General features: G+C 34.4%; 1 protein-coding gene across 7 annotated transcripts in view; it reads right to left on the bottom strand.

The window, feature by feature from the left end:
- The window catches only part of ABCC9 (ATP binding cassette subfamily C member 9), a 196,940-nt gene that overhangs the window by 84,996 nt on the left and 98,013 nt on the right, over window positions 1-13,931 (bottom strand). For 4 of the 7 annotated variants that reach the window (XM_043967998.1, XM_043968001.1, XM_043968000.1 and 1 more), the window contains exons 18-21: window positions 9,153-9,191; window positions 7,586-7,687; window positions 5,382-5,466; window positions 3,392-3,472 (exon numbers count right to left, since the gene is read on the bottom strand). In XM_043967998.1, the coding sequence (XP_043823933.1) occupies window positions 3,392-3,472; window positions 5,382-5,466; window positions 7,586-7,687; window positions 9,153-9,191 (307 nt within the window). The remainder of the gene's footprint in view (window positions 1-3,391; window positions 3,473-5,381; window positions 5,467-7,585; window positions 7,688-9,152; window positions 9,192-13,931) is intronic. The other 3 variants (XM_043967999.1, XM_043968003.1, XM_043968004.1) reach the window with 1 other exon arrangement.

Below are 13,931 nucleotides of genomic sequence, written 5' to 3'. Positions count from 1 at the left end.
AAGTGCAAATTCAGACTGAATTAATATAAATATAATTTGCAGACCACATAAAATACAGAAATCTATACTGGCCAGAATATATGTGCAATAATTTGCTCAGGTCTGAGAGGAGGATTTTAAGAGAGGCACTGATGAACTGGAGTTGGTTAAGCAGTAGGCAGGGTGGAGGGGGGCAGTATCTGATTCACCCCAATTCCCCATACTGTTGACAACACTATTATTCTTCCACTCAGCCTAGAAACAGTAGTTCTCTAGTCTTCACTATTCTTTAATATTCAAGTCCAATCAGTTACCAAATTCTGTCAATTCTATCCGCACAATATCTATCATATCTATCCCCTCTTTTCATTTACACTGCCTCGACCCCAATACAGGCCCTTATCACTTCCTGCACAGACTACTGTAATGGCCTTCTAATCTCACCATCATCTAGAGCATTCTTCATACTGTCGCTGGGATAACTAATATTCAGGTCATTAAACCCTTTTACTCTCCTAGTCAAAAACCTTCAGGAGTTCCTTAATTCCTTAGAGGATATAATGTAAACTTTTAAGCTTGACACTTAGGACAACAAGGAAACCAGCCTATTTTCATAGCTTTATTGCATATTATTCTCTTACATATACTTTAAATTCTAGACACTCTGTGTTACTGGCTGTTAACCTAACTTGGTCCTATCATTGTCTGCCTCTGTGTGTAGTTGTTGTTCATCCTTCATTTTTGAAGAGGACTAATGATATTTTGAGGTGAGGACTTGCTTGTGCATTGGATTTAAGTAAGTTAGAATTGCACAGAGTCATCAGCCTCACTGTTCCAGAGTCACTGAAGTGCAGTGGCAAGACAAAAGTCACGGTGATTAGAGATGGTACATGATAGAAGGGATGATGTTGGCATCTTTGATGCCTAAGTGCTCCATAGCACTTGCTTCAGTCACTTTTATGGCCACTGGAACAAACTGTTCCCTGCCCATTCTGCCCCATGGGAAATCCTAGTAGGTCATGGTCCATGCTTGGAAAACACTTTTCCCTCATCTCCAACTACTAAAATTTTTCCCTTTCCTCAAGCTACAGCTCAGGTACTGACTCCTCATGCTGGTTCTGGAGTCAGAGGACTTGGGTTCAAATCCTGCCTCTCTCACTTAACACTTACTATCTGTGTTACCTTAGGTAAATCATTTGACTTCCCTGGTACATAATTTCCTTATATGTAAAGGGAGGAATCTAGACTAGATGGTCTTTGAAGTTTCTTCCAGCTCTGTATTTGTGATCCTGTCATCCTCCTTGAAGTCTTCCCTGAGTCCTCAAGTTGAAAGTGAGCTCTTCTTCCAAAAATTTGCCTAGAACATTTTCTGAACTTTTTCTTTGCCCTGATTACATTTGATTATGTATTATACTTATTCGTGTATATACCATATGGTTCCAATAGTCTACCTAATGAAATGCCTTGCATAAAATAAAGCATTTAATAAGTGTTTGCTGATCAGTCTCAGAAAGTGATATTGAACAAGCCATCAAGAAACTACCTTCCAAAAGGCCATTTGTGTACATCCAGGCAGACTTACAAATTAATTCCATCAAACATTTAAGGAGAATCAATATCTGTTATAAAACCTATTCTTAATAATTGAGGAAAATAAATATGTTACCAAATTCCTTCTATGAGGCAATTATACTTCTAATAATGGTAGAAATTTTAAAATAAAATTCTAGTAAAAAAGACTATGGTAATATTTCCAAAAATTATTTATTATGACAAAGCTGGAGTGATATCAGGAATACAAATATGGCTGAACATTAGGAAAACAATTAGACTAAGCAATCTCATTATAAGCAAAGCAACCCGAAGCACATAATACAAAAGCAGTGTCTGACAAAATAGCAACAATTTTAAAAAGTGTTATTTTCTTAGTGAGATTAAAATATTCTCATGGATAACATAAGAACTTTCAGTTTTTCTAAGATGTGTCATTTTTAATAGGAAAAAAGAACCTATCTAAAATCAAAAGTTATTACTATTTGCAAAGGAAAAATTTTAGATACGCACGCACGCATACATACACACCAGAAAGGAAAAATAGGCATAGGAGGCCCATTTTAAAATGTTTGAACTGTGGTGGGACAAAAATTTTAATTGCTTTATTCTGTAAACTTACTTTAAACATTCATAACCAATGTAATCTGATTTAGTACCCTTCTAGAATGAATTAGTTAAGTATATCTACTTTTTCTTGCCCTTAAAACTTGTTTAGCTCCAAACCTTAAAGAAAACAAGGAAAACACTTCCCTTGCTACAAACAGTTGCATTATCTCTTTAAAAATTTGCAAAATACTGCTGTTTGGAATATATTTTTAAATTGTAGGTTAGTTTAACTGTGTTTTAAATTTAAATGGCTTAAATAAAAGGTGCTTCTCTGACTATTTACCTCTCTGTAGCATAAATCATCCAAAAGGCTACTGGTTCTAAGACACTCATTTAAAAAAAACAAATAAATAACCAAGCAAAAAAGAAAATATTAGTAACAAAATAGCAACAAATTTTAAAAGTGCTGTGTTTTCTTATTATATTATAATTATATTAAAGTATTCTCATGGGTAACATAAGAACTTTCAGTTTTCTAAGATGTGCCATTTTTAATATGAAAAAAGAACCTATCTAAAATCAAAAGTTATTACTATTTTCAATGGAAAAATTTTAGAAACTTTCCCAATAAATTCAGGGCCAAGACAAGGAGATCTCCTTGCCTTACTTATATGATATAGTTCTATAAGTAACAACAATAACAAATATACCAAGTAAAATACCATTAGCAAAGACGAGACAGTATACCTATTTACAAATGATAAATGGTTTACATAAAACCCCCAGCTAGTCAGCAAAGAAACAACTGAGATCATTAATACCATTAGTAAGGTAGGAAGAAATTACATTAAATCCTGAAAATTGTCAGCATTTCTATAAAGCACAGGGGCAACTGGGTTGTCCAGTGAGTAAAATGCTGGGCCTGGCATCAGGAAGACCTGCATGAGTCAATGTTTTTGAAATATATGATGAATTGAAATTGAAGCATGTGAAAGTGAATTGTAGCATTTAAATCCTTCCATATATATATTACTACAATCCATCAAACCAGTTGTGATTTATTAGACTAGTCAGTTGTCTGGGAGGAAAACTTAGCCACTTAGCACTCATCCCATAATGTTGTATAGCTAGTGTTCAGCACTATAATCATCTTATCCTTTTGTGTCCTCTCTGCCTGACCTAATCATGTGTTCTATAAATCAATCATTTTAATCCATGTTTTCTTTGGTAAATAAGACTCCTCTTAGTCTCTAAATGTTTACTTCTTTAAGATGAAAAAAATTAAATATGAAAGCAAAAGAAATGTTCTTACCAAGAAGACAATGTTGGTGTTTTGATAGAGAGCTCTGGCTACACAGATTCTTTGTCTTTGGCCTCCACTTAAGTTAATCCCCTAATAAATATAATAGATGATAAATATCAGTCATTTGAGCAAACAAAATGAGTTGTATACAGCAAGCTGTAGAAGTCAAAGCTATTTTTAAACAAAACCATTCTTCTTACTATTAGAAATTTAATCACTTCTGATATTATGAGTTTAAATCACTTCTAAGGGGAAGAGAAGGAGGAAGGAATAAGCATTTATATAGCACCTACTATTTGCCAGGCAGGCACAGTTTGAAGCACTTTACAAATATTATTTCATTTACTCCTCACAACAACCTTGCAAATGAGGTGCTGTTATTTTCCTCATTTTATAGTTGAGGAAACCAAGGCAAACAGAAGTTACATAACTTCTACAGGGTCACACAGCTTGAAAGTATCTAAAGTCAAATTTGAATTCAGGTCTTCCTTACTCCAGGCCCAGGGTTCTATCCACTGTATCACTCAACTCCCTCTGATGTTGATGGTATATTCATAAGACAATAACTCTACTGACCAAAATTTTAATTAACTTAAGACAAATTTTATATTTACTAATGAACAGAACTTTTGTTCTGTAGATATGTGGCTATTTAATAATAATAAATGAATCATCAGTATTATTTATAAAAAGGAAATATAATAATAAATATAATAATTACACATTTATTATTATTACATTTCTTTCCCCTAAAACTAGTAATCAATTCTTTACTTTAGATTTATGTTACAAGTTACTGTCTCAGGAAAGATCCTTTGCTTGGCCACATGCTCTCTTGGTGGTCAAGTAATCAAAGGCTAGAGAGATGATATTTCAGGTTCTGCTTGAATATCAGACAGAGATAGGTCTAAGGCAATTTTTACATAATGATAAAAGGGCATTTTGTCAGGGAACAAACACTATAGGACCACAGAATAAAAAGTTATAGTCAACAATCTTGATGTGCAAACAAACTGTGCACATTTAACAAAACACTGAATAAAAAGCATTTTGGTGAACAGGAATATGTCACATTTCATACTTCTTTTGTAACTCTCAGAGTGCCTAGCACAGTATTAAGAAAACAATAATCTCTTAATAAATGTTTTTTTAATTGAGTCAAGTATTGAACATCAGTTTCCGGCCAAATTTTGTTTTTGAGGGGTTATTATAAGCATTCTACATTTAACCCAATGACTAGATGGGACAGGTACTATTATTCTGGAGATATTCCAGGAATACTTAATCTTACCCTGAAAACTCCTAGCTGTTGTCCCTACCAAGGATGCTCCTTAATCCCTCTATCCCACTATATCTGCAGCACGTAATCAGAATTCTACAGCAATGGAAGACCAATTGTTCCTCTAAGTTAATTTCTCCCTACTTGACTTCATTCATCTTTTTTTTTTTTGGCAGGGCAATGAGGGTTAAGTGACTTGCCCAGGGTCACACAGCTAGTAAATGTCAAGTGTCTGAGACTACATTTGAACTCAGGTCCCCCTGAATCCAGGGCCGGTGCTTTATCCACTGCACCATCTAGATGCCCCCTGTCTTGATTCATCTTGAGCACCCTCATTCAGACTCTCAAAATCATTTCAGTGGACCCATAAAAGACAGCCTTTCTGAAACAGAATTATAATTTTTGGGGTGGGAGGTGGTATGTAAAAGAGGAGGACTCAGGAAAATTCCTTAAGTATTTATTATGGTGATCAAGGGATTGGAGGTTTTCTCAGTGTAGTTACTATGGGGAGCCATTATTTCCAAAGCCAAGGGTTGTACAACATGAGAGACCATTTCTAGTTCTGTTTCTGAGACTAGTGAAATACCCACTGCTTAGGTTCTCACCTCTGATCATACTTTATGAGAAATTAATGTGAAAAGTCAGAAGGCTTTTCTCCATATTGTCTTTTATTTGAATAAACTATATATATCAACATGGATTATGTAACTTTTAACTTACCCTTTCTCCAATTTCAGTTTGGTCTCCAAATGGTAACAAATCAATATCTGGCTGAAGAGAACAGGCATCAGTGACAGCTTTGTACCTTTGGAGAAAAGATACATTTTAGTCCTGGGCTTTAAAGCTCAGTAACTAAGCTCTGGGATTTTGGTAGCTCTAAGGTAGTCGTATTAATCTTGGGCAAGACAAAATTAGATGATATCATGTTGTTGTAGGTTGTTTACAAATGTTAGTGCAAGTTTCATTCTTTTTGTTATTATTATTATTATTTTTTTTGGTGAGGCAATTGGGGTTGAGTGACTTGCCCAGGGTCACACAGCTAGTAAATGTCAAGTGTCTGAGGCCAGATTTGAACTCAGGTCCTCCTGAATCCAGGGCTGGTGCTCTATCCACTGTGCCACCTAGCTGCCCCAAGTTTCATTCTTTTTAAGGTCTGTATATACCTTAAGTGAAACACAAAAAATTGCTTATATTTGTGGCCAGGTGATACAGCAAATCATTAGGCTCTTTTTTCTCTACACTCTTTCCCTTGAAGAGTTCATCAGCTCTCATGACCCCATCAGAGGCAGCTAGAAAATGCAGTGGATAGTGTTGAGTTTGGAGTCAGGAAGATCTGATTTCAAATCTAGCCTCAGACACTTAATAGCTCTGTGACTTTAGACAAGTCACTTAACTTTCTTCTGCCTCAGTTTCCTCAACTGTAAAATGGCAATAATGATTGTTATGAAGCTCAAATAATATAATAATTGTAAAGCACTTAGCACTATGCCTAGCACACTCTAAGCTTTTAATAAATGTTTATTTCCTCCCCCTTGACTATCATTTCCATGTGGAGGACTCAAAATTCAGAATGTTTAACTCCTATGTACTCTCCTGACTTACAGTCTCAAAGTCAATTGACTGTTTCATTTATAGATGTCTCTAAATTTGTCACATTCAAAACCCATCTCCATTAAACTAGTTCTTCCTGAGTTTCCCTTTTCTCTTAAATTCCATCAGTTTTGAAATTCTGAAGTCATCCTTGACTTCATAATATCTTATCAAGCCTTCCTTTAAAACATTTCTTGTACCTATGTTTATTTTCGGTTCCAACTGTCATCATACTAGCCTAGAACTCATAATTGCCTCACATAAAGACACATAACTTGTTTTCATGTCCCTAGTATTCTCCTCCCAGTTCTACTGTATTCTACATCTTCCCATCAGACTGATTTTCCTTCAAAAGATTGCCATGATCAAAACCTGAAGAAATATAGCATTGTTTATAGTTTAAAGTACAAAGTCATTAGTCTTATATGCAAGGCCATCCATAATTTGGCCTCCAACTACCTTTACAACATTATATTCCCTTTATACAAAATAACTCTCTACTTCAGTCAGATGTGAATGTGAGGTATAAAAGGAACGGAGGAATCATGGATGACTACAAAGTTTTTAGCTTAGATAACTAAGAGAATGATGGAATATGACAGGAATAGAAAAGTCAAGAACACACTATGCCCTAAACATATCTTGAATCTTGGGTAGTCCTCACTTTGTTAGATTGTTCCAACTTCCTAGAATGCTCCTCCTGCATATTCTACATAATTATTCAGATCTCTCTTTTACATTCTACTTGTACTAATGAAGATAACTGTTTGGGGACATAAGAATAATAGGATCTCAGAACAACAAAAAAGATACAAAATGATAGCTAAACCACTGTGGGCTTACCTTCTCACTGTTGGATAGATGGTGCCTAATAAACTGCTAAACTGCTGCTAGACAGTGCTCTTTGGCTACTATCACTGCCTAGAATCCTTTCTCTGAGTCCCATCATGGTACTTCCTCTCCATCGAGTTACCCCCTCCCCTTCAAATACCTTCTTACTTTTCTATTTTCCTAACTCCCACCACAAGTGCATATGTATGTATTTATTAATTCCATATTCATACATACACATGTGTTGATTTGTACATACATATATACATGTGAAGACGAGAGTCCGAATAGTGAAAGATAGATTTAGACTTTCAACTCAATATTATTTTTCTTGTGGAGATCCCCTTTATCTTGGTGGTTTGTCATGAAAACAGGCATAGGAGGGGGAAATCAGGGAAATGGGAAGATCTATTTGATGAACATGTGAAAAACAGTAGTCACACAAATTAAAAAGAATTAGTCCTTTGTATTTTGACTAGTATTGATGATGAATTCATAATCACCTTTGCTTATTGAAAGGACTTCCAAAGGTAATATTTTCCTCTACTGTAGCATTCAATAGCCAGGGCTTCTGAGCTGCATAGGCCACGGAGTATCTGTTCCTACTGCAAAAACAAAACAAAATGAAATAAAATGACAAAACAGTGATACAAAGAGGGTGCATTTTTTTCACTTCTAGCTGAAAGTGAGAAGGTCTAAAAACAAATAAAAAAGGGTATAAAGAGGACATTTAAAAAAACCCACCAATCTTGTTAATTAGTTGTGTTGTTAATACCTAACTTAAAGGGGGTAGCATTTGATTAAACTGGAACTTAAGGTGCATTTTTTATGTAGAAAGTTTACATATTTAAAAATTACATTTAAATGTAAACTTTTAAACTTTAAATGTCCATGTTATAGGAAAGTAAAATTTAAAATACAAAATTATAAACTAATTTTCATGGTTAATGTAAATATACATGTTGTTTAAAAGTCATTAAATATAATAGCCATGAATGATCCTCAATAGCCACACATCTTTAAAATTCTATTTGAGTCACTACTTCTATGCACTGATTTTTTTTTTCTGCAGATGACCCTTCAAAAAAAAGGGTAGACTTTCATCAGCACCATAATAAATTAATATGTTTTGTGCCTTAGTCATATTTTAGAAGTATGTATTTTGAATGTTTACATATTACACTAACCTAAGACATTGTTCTCATAAAAATATTTTGAGAAAAATATATTTAAGTAAAATGCATTTTATTTACACATTGAGTTTACACAACAAAATGATTACAAAGTTATCTTTTTTGTCATCTTGGAAATCATACCAGATGTCTGTGCATCAGATAGTCAGTAATTAAGAAACTACCCCTAGATTTAGACTAAAGAAGAAAATGGAATTTGAGGGCCACTTCAATTTTCAGTCAAACTTTTAAAGTTAGTTTGAAATCAGTAAGTGCAACTTAAGGTTAAGAAAGAAATAGCATTTGTAGTATATGGAATATTAGTTAGAAATACTATTGTCCTATAATTTCAATTTTAAGAGTTTAAAAGATGTGAGAATGTAATATATGCAGATATGCTTCTTGGATGTATTTATACTCATACAGTGGTGATCAACCTTGGGCACAAGAACCCATTCTGATTCTTTAGGGTTTTTAGCATTGCTTCTTCTGGGTCTCCTTTCTTTTCTGAATGGAAGATTACAATGTTCCATTATTATTTAGTTCCCATTCCCACCTGTCATTTTATGCGGACAGAACCCAATCCCAATTTGGTAATAAATAAATAAAAAGTAAAAAGTATAAAAAAATTATCCCAATATGAGCTTTAGCTGAAATCAAGATGTATGCAAGTTACTATAAGGGAACTCTCTGACCCAGTGAGATTATTTCTATTAAACTGATAGCTGTGCCTAACCAGGTTGAGAACCACTGCCTTTAAAACTTGGCTAACACATTCTCATGAATGATTTGTTACACGAAAAGAAACAACAAAATGACTAGGGAGTCAAAGATTAAGTTTCAAGGAAAGTTTGAGAAAGTTATTTTTTATTAAGCACAGTGAAAACAGAAATAATACCTTCTGGTTGCTTCAAAAGAAGGCTCTGATTCATTTACACTGCAAGTATGGTAAACAATGTTCATTATTCAAGAAATGGGTATAATGAATGTTCACACATTTTATGTAAGGGGCAAAGTAAAAATTAGGTATAGTAAATACTTAAATTCCTAATATGATTTTTAAATTTTGTTTTCAAAGAGCAATGAAAGTTAGAATTTCAAGACAATAAACTAGACATAAAATACTATTCTTCTATTTCACAAGCTAAACAACAGATACTTACTAAGCTCATATTTAGTAAACAATATTATTCCCCTCCGTAACACATACTGGTTGTGACTAGGCTCATGTGCTTATGAATGTGTTTAGCTCTTACACTGTTACAAGTCAACCTGGGCAAGTCATTTTATCTTTCTTGCTAATATTTTCCTGATTGGTGTTGAAGTCTCTTTCATTTCTAACATTCTAGGTAGATCTAGCTAAATTCTTCTAATGAAGATGAATAATAATACAATATTCCAATAACACAATAACAGGATGTTTCAAAACTAATTTCCACTTGAATGGTAAGTATATAACATGGTTTGGGGGAAATTATTTTCATTTGAATTGTGTTCATATTTATTTTTTCTGAATATATACCAACTAATAGGTAGGTACCGGAAGTATGCTCTGCAGGGGATTTAGCTAGCTATTAGTATGCTAGCAAGGGTTTAAAATCATACCATAGGTGATGAAGGGCCATCTGTGTAGAAATAAATCCATTTAGGACTAACTCATTCAAAATAGATTTTAAAAAATTGACCAGATTTGGTCCCACAATGTAGATGAACAGAGATGTATCTAGTGCAGTAATCACACCTTCTCTTCCTTGCCAGTCTGCTGATGGTTGAAATTCACTGAACCACAATCGGGTAGGTTGGAAGGAAGTTTTTCATTATTCTACATATAAAGTTCTTTCTTTCTTTTTTGGTGAGGCAATTGGGGTTAAGTGACTTGCCCAGGGTCACACAGCTAGTAAGTGTCAAGGGTCTGAGATCGGATTTGAACTCAGGTCCTCCTGAATCCAGGGCCGGTGCTCTATCCACTGTACCACCTAGCTGCCCCCATGTAAAGTTAAATATAACTACCCTTGGAAGTTAATGCATTAACTTCATAATAATTTTTATATATCTAACATCAGAGATTTTCTTGAGAACAGGCTTTGAAAGAGCAAAAATATTATAAAAACCTAGAACTGAACTGAGAATACACAGAGAAGGCTGCATCAAAGAACAGGAAAGGCAATTGATGATTTCTTCATAACTTTATCTTGAGTTTACTTACAACTGGTTATGTTTTGGAGTCTTCAAAGTCATATGTGTTCAAAGCCTTGTGTACTGGGATTTTATTAATGCTACCAAGAAATCCTTATGCTTTATTGTTTATATTGTAATTATACATTGTAGGCCATCAGCCACTGACATATGATAGTCTAGTCTGAAAGGTTTTGCAATAGTCCCTCAGAATTATCTAACAGACACAAAGAAAAAAAAAGAATGGTTCGTTTCCTTGGTTAACCATTGACGTTCCATCACTTCAGTTGAAGTAACTGGTTCAAAGTAAATATTTTAGGACAATCTAGTTTTGTTCTTATGAAACTGTATCTATGCCACTGCTTCCATTTATTCCTCCCCCCCCCGCCTTTTTAAACTTCCTAGTAGGTATGGCCTGGATATAAAGTAATGTTTCTCTTTATTGCAGGGGGGGGAGGGAGGTGTGGATTTCCCAAAGCAACAAGTCAGAGAATTACTGACATGTTCTCCTCTATTAAAAATTCAAAAAAAGATTCATAAAGCCAGGAAAAAGAGGTTTCCCTTGGAGAATGGTGGGAAGGTAATTTTTGGTCAAGTATAGTTTTTGTTTTGTTTTTATCATTGTTTTCCAAGTAAGCATATCGATCATCATGTTTGACATAATGGCTAGGCTTGGAATCAGGGAAATTCAAATCCTATCTCTGATGCTTATGACCTTGGGCAAGGCATTTAACTTTATCAGCTAAGTCACTTATTGGTGAAGACCAATATAGGTGGAGGGGGCCATCTATTCTGCAGAGGCAAAAGAGCTGGTTCCCTATATTGTCAGCTTTCATTGTCAATAAAAATATGTCTCCATCACTTTTATCCCAATTTATCTTTATAATAAACTAACTTAGATCAACCATTTGACCATAAATGTCACTATTTTAATGATTTTTTTCCTGTATAGAAATCTAATTAATTGTTCCAAACTTAAAAAAAAAACTAAATACATTTCAAGAGCCTTTAAGCATATAAAAATAAATAATTTTCTCAGAGAAGGAGGAATATAATTTTTTGCTTTTAAAAATGGTAAGAGGGGGCGGCTAGGTGGCGCAGTGGATAAAGCACCGGCCCTGGATTCAGGAGTACCTGAGTTCAAATCCGGCCTCAGACACTTGACACTTACTAGCTGTGTGACCCTGGGCAAGTCACTTAACCCCCATTGCCCCACCCCCAAAAAAATGGTAAGAGAGGGAGTTTATGATAACTAGTCACCTTAGGTGTTCTTCTATATTCACTTTACACTAAGGCAGTCTGAAATTGTCAGCAAAAAATTGGTCACCTACAGTATTCATTTCACCCATTCTGTATGAGTAGTTAATGAGGCACATGGTGCTCTGAAGAAAAGAAGGTAAAAAATTTGAAAAAATTGAAGAATATATTATGTTCAAAGGAGTAGGCTAAATTGTACAAGGAATTCAACCATTATGCTCTTTATAATGATATTAAATGAACAAGTAAAGCAGAGTATAATAGAAAACATAAAAACAACTTGGTATCCAAGGACCTGGGTACAAAATCAAGCTTCCAAGTTTGGTTATTTTCTTACCATGTGATACAATGGACTACTAGTTACTTGAATTATGACACCTCCCATCTTTATACATTCTCACAATCCATTCATGCAATAAGTATTTATTAAGTATCTGTGTGTAAATCAAGAAATATGGAAAGTTCAGAGAGGTATGAATTTAATGGGAAAGCTAATGGTCGATGATTATGAAACATCCAGGTAGAGATGTCCAAAAGGCAGTATGGTCCTAGCTATCAAGAAAGAGATGAAGGGTGGATATGTAGATTTGAGTCATCTGTATAGACAGAACTGAATTTAATAAATAGCTTGTAAAATCACTACAGGATGAAGAGAAAGAAAGAAAAGAGAAGAGAGCAAAAGAGAGACAGACATAGTCAAATGGACAGAGAGAAAGAGAGACTGGAATTAAGAGTCAAAGTCAGGGAGGGAGAGGGAGGAGGAGAAGGTCGAGGAGGGAGGGAAGGAGAGACAGAGAGAGAGAGAAATAGAGACACACACACACAGAGAGACAGACAGAGACAGACAGACAGAAATAGATAGAGAGGGCATGTGCACAGGACATAGCCCTAGAGCATAGCCACACACAAAAGGAAGGTGAAAGAGACACAGTATCCAGCAACGGATATCGAGGAGTAGCAAGACAGGAAGAGAATAAGGAGAGGACATTGTCACAAAACTCCAGTAACAAGAAAGCATCTAAATCTGTACTCCCATGATTCTATAGAAAGTGGGGAAAAAGTAAAAGTGAAGATGGAATAGCTCATTTAGATCCTAAAATATGTTATGAAGAAGTATTCATCAAAAGTATTTGTTACTATTTGAAATCAGAAAAGTAGATGAGTAGAACAGACTATTTAAGTAAAAATAAAAACCAAATAAACTTAAGAACAAAATCACCTGGAGAAACTGGAAAGCAGTTTGACAAGTAATATGTTTAGACCAGCATCTTAGACAATAAACTACAAGTTTCAAATGGATACACAGCCAAAATATTAATTAGGACAGATCTTTTTTTGAAAGTTGAATAATAATATCAATTTACTTAGAGTACAACAATCCAAGAAATATGATTAAGTGTTGGTGAATGACCTAAATAAAAGATGACTGTTGCTTGAAGTAGGGCAGCTAAGTGACTCAGTGGACAGAGTGCTGGTCCTGGAATCAGGAAGACTCATCTTCCTGAGTTTAAATCAGATCTTTTTTTAATGGAGGACAATGAATGGAGAGATACTTTTCACAACTGTAGCTATGAGGATAATCTTTCATCAAACAAGGGATAAAGTTTTATGAAAACAAATTGAAAAGTTTTTACATGAACAAAATCAATACATTCAGTATTGGAAAGGAAATTTGGCTGAAAAAAATCTTTGTTTCAGATGTTTATGAAAAGGGTATGGTATCTATGTATAGGGTATAAAATCACATATAGAATTAAAACAAATACATGACTGTAACGTGCTCTTAACAGTCATTCTCCCAGTAGATAAGGGATCAAATCACATGAATAAATAGAAGAATTTCTATTAACTTTGAGGATGTCTTATTGTAGTTATCAATAAACAGAAGTATAAACTATAAACAGCCACAGGAAAAATTGCTCCAAGACACCAATAATGAGAAATATTAAAATTTAAGCAACTTGGAGGTTTTACCTTCTAACTTGTAATGGGCAAAGATGACAAATGAAAGCAATACTCAGTGTCTAAAGGGTCTCAGGAAGACAGACATACTAATACACTATTGGATGAGCTATGAATTAGTCCACAATTTTGGAAATACCATTTAGAAATAAGTGAAAAAATATCCTAAAATAACAATACTGTTAATAATATGCTAAAAACAGGAAGATCCTATATATACCCAAATATTCAGAGCAATACTTTCTTATGATGGCAAAGAACCAGAAACAAAGTGGTATCCATT

The sequence above is a fragment of the Dromiciops gliroides genome, chromosome 5, assembly GCF_019393635.1.
Source record: "Dromiciops gliroides isolate mDroGli1 chromosome 5, mDroGli1.pri, whole genome shotgun sequence".
In the NCBI taxonomy this organism is placed as follows: Eukaryota; Metazoa; Chordata; class Mammalia; order Microbiotheria; family Microbiotheriidae; genus Dromiciops; species Dromiciops gliroides.
The sequence above is the reverse complement of the archived record's forward strand: the minus strand, read 5'-3'. Positions and strand labels throughout refer to the sequence as shown.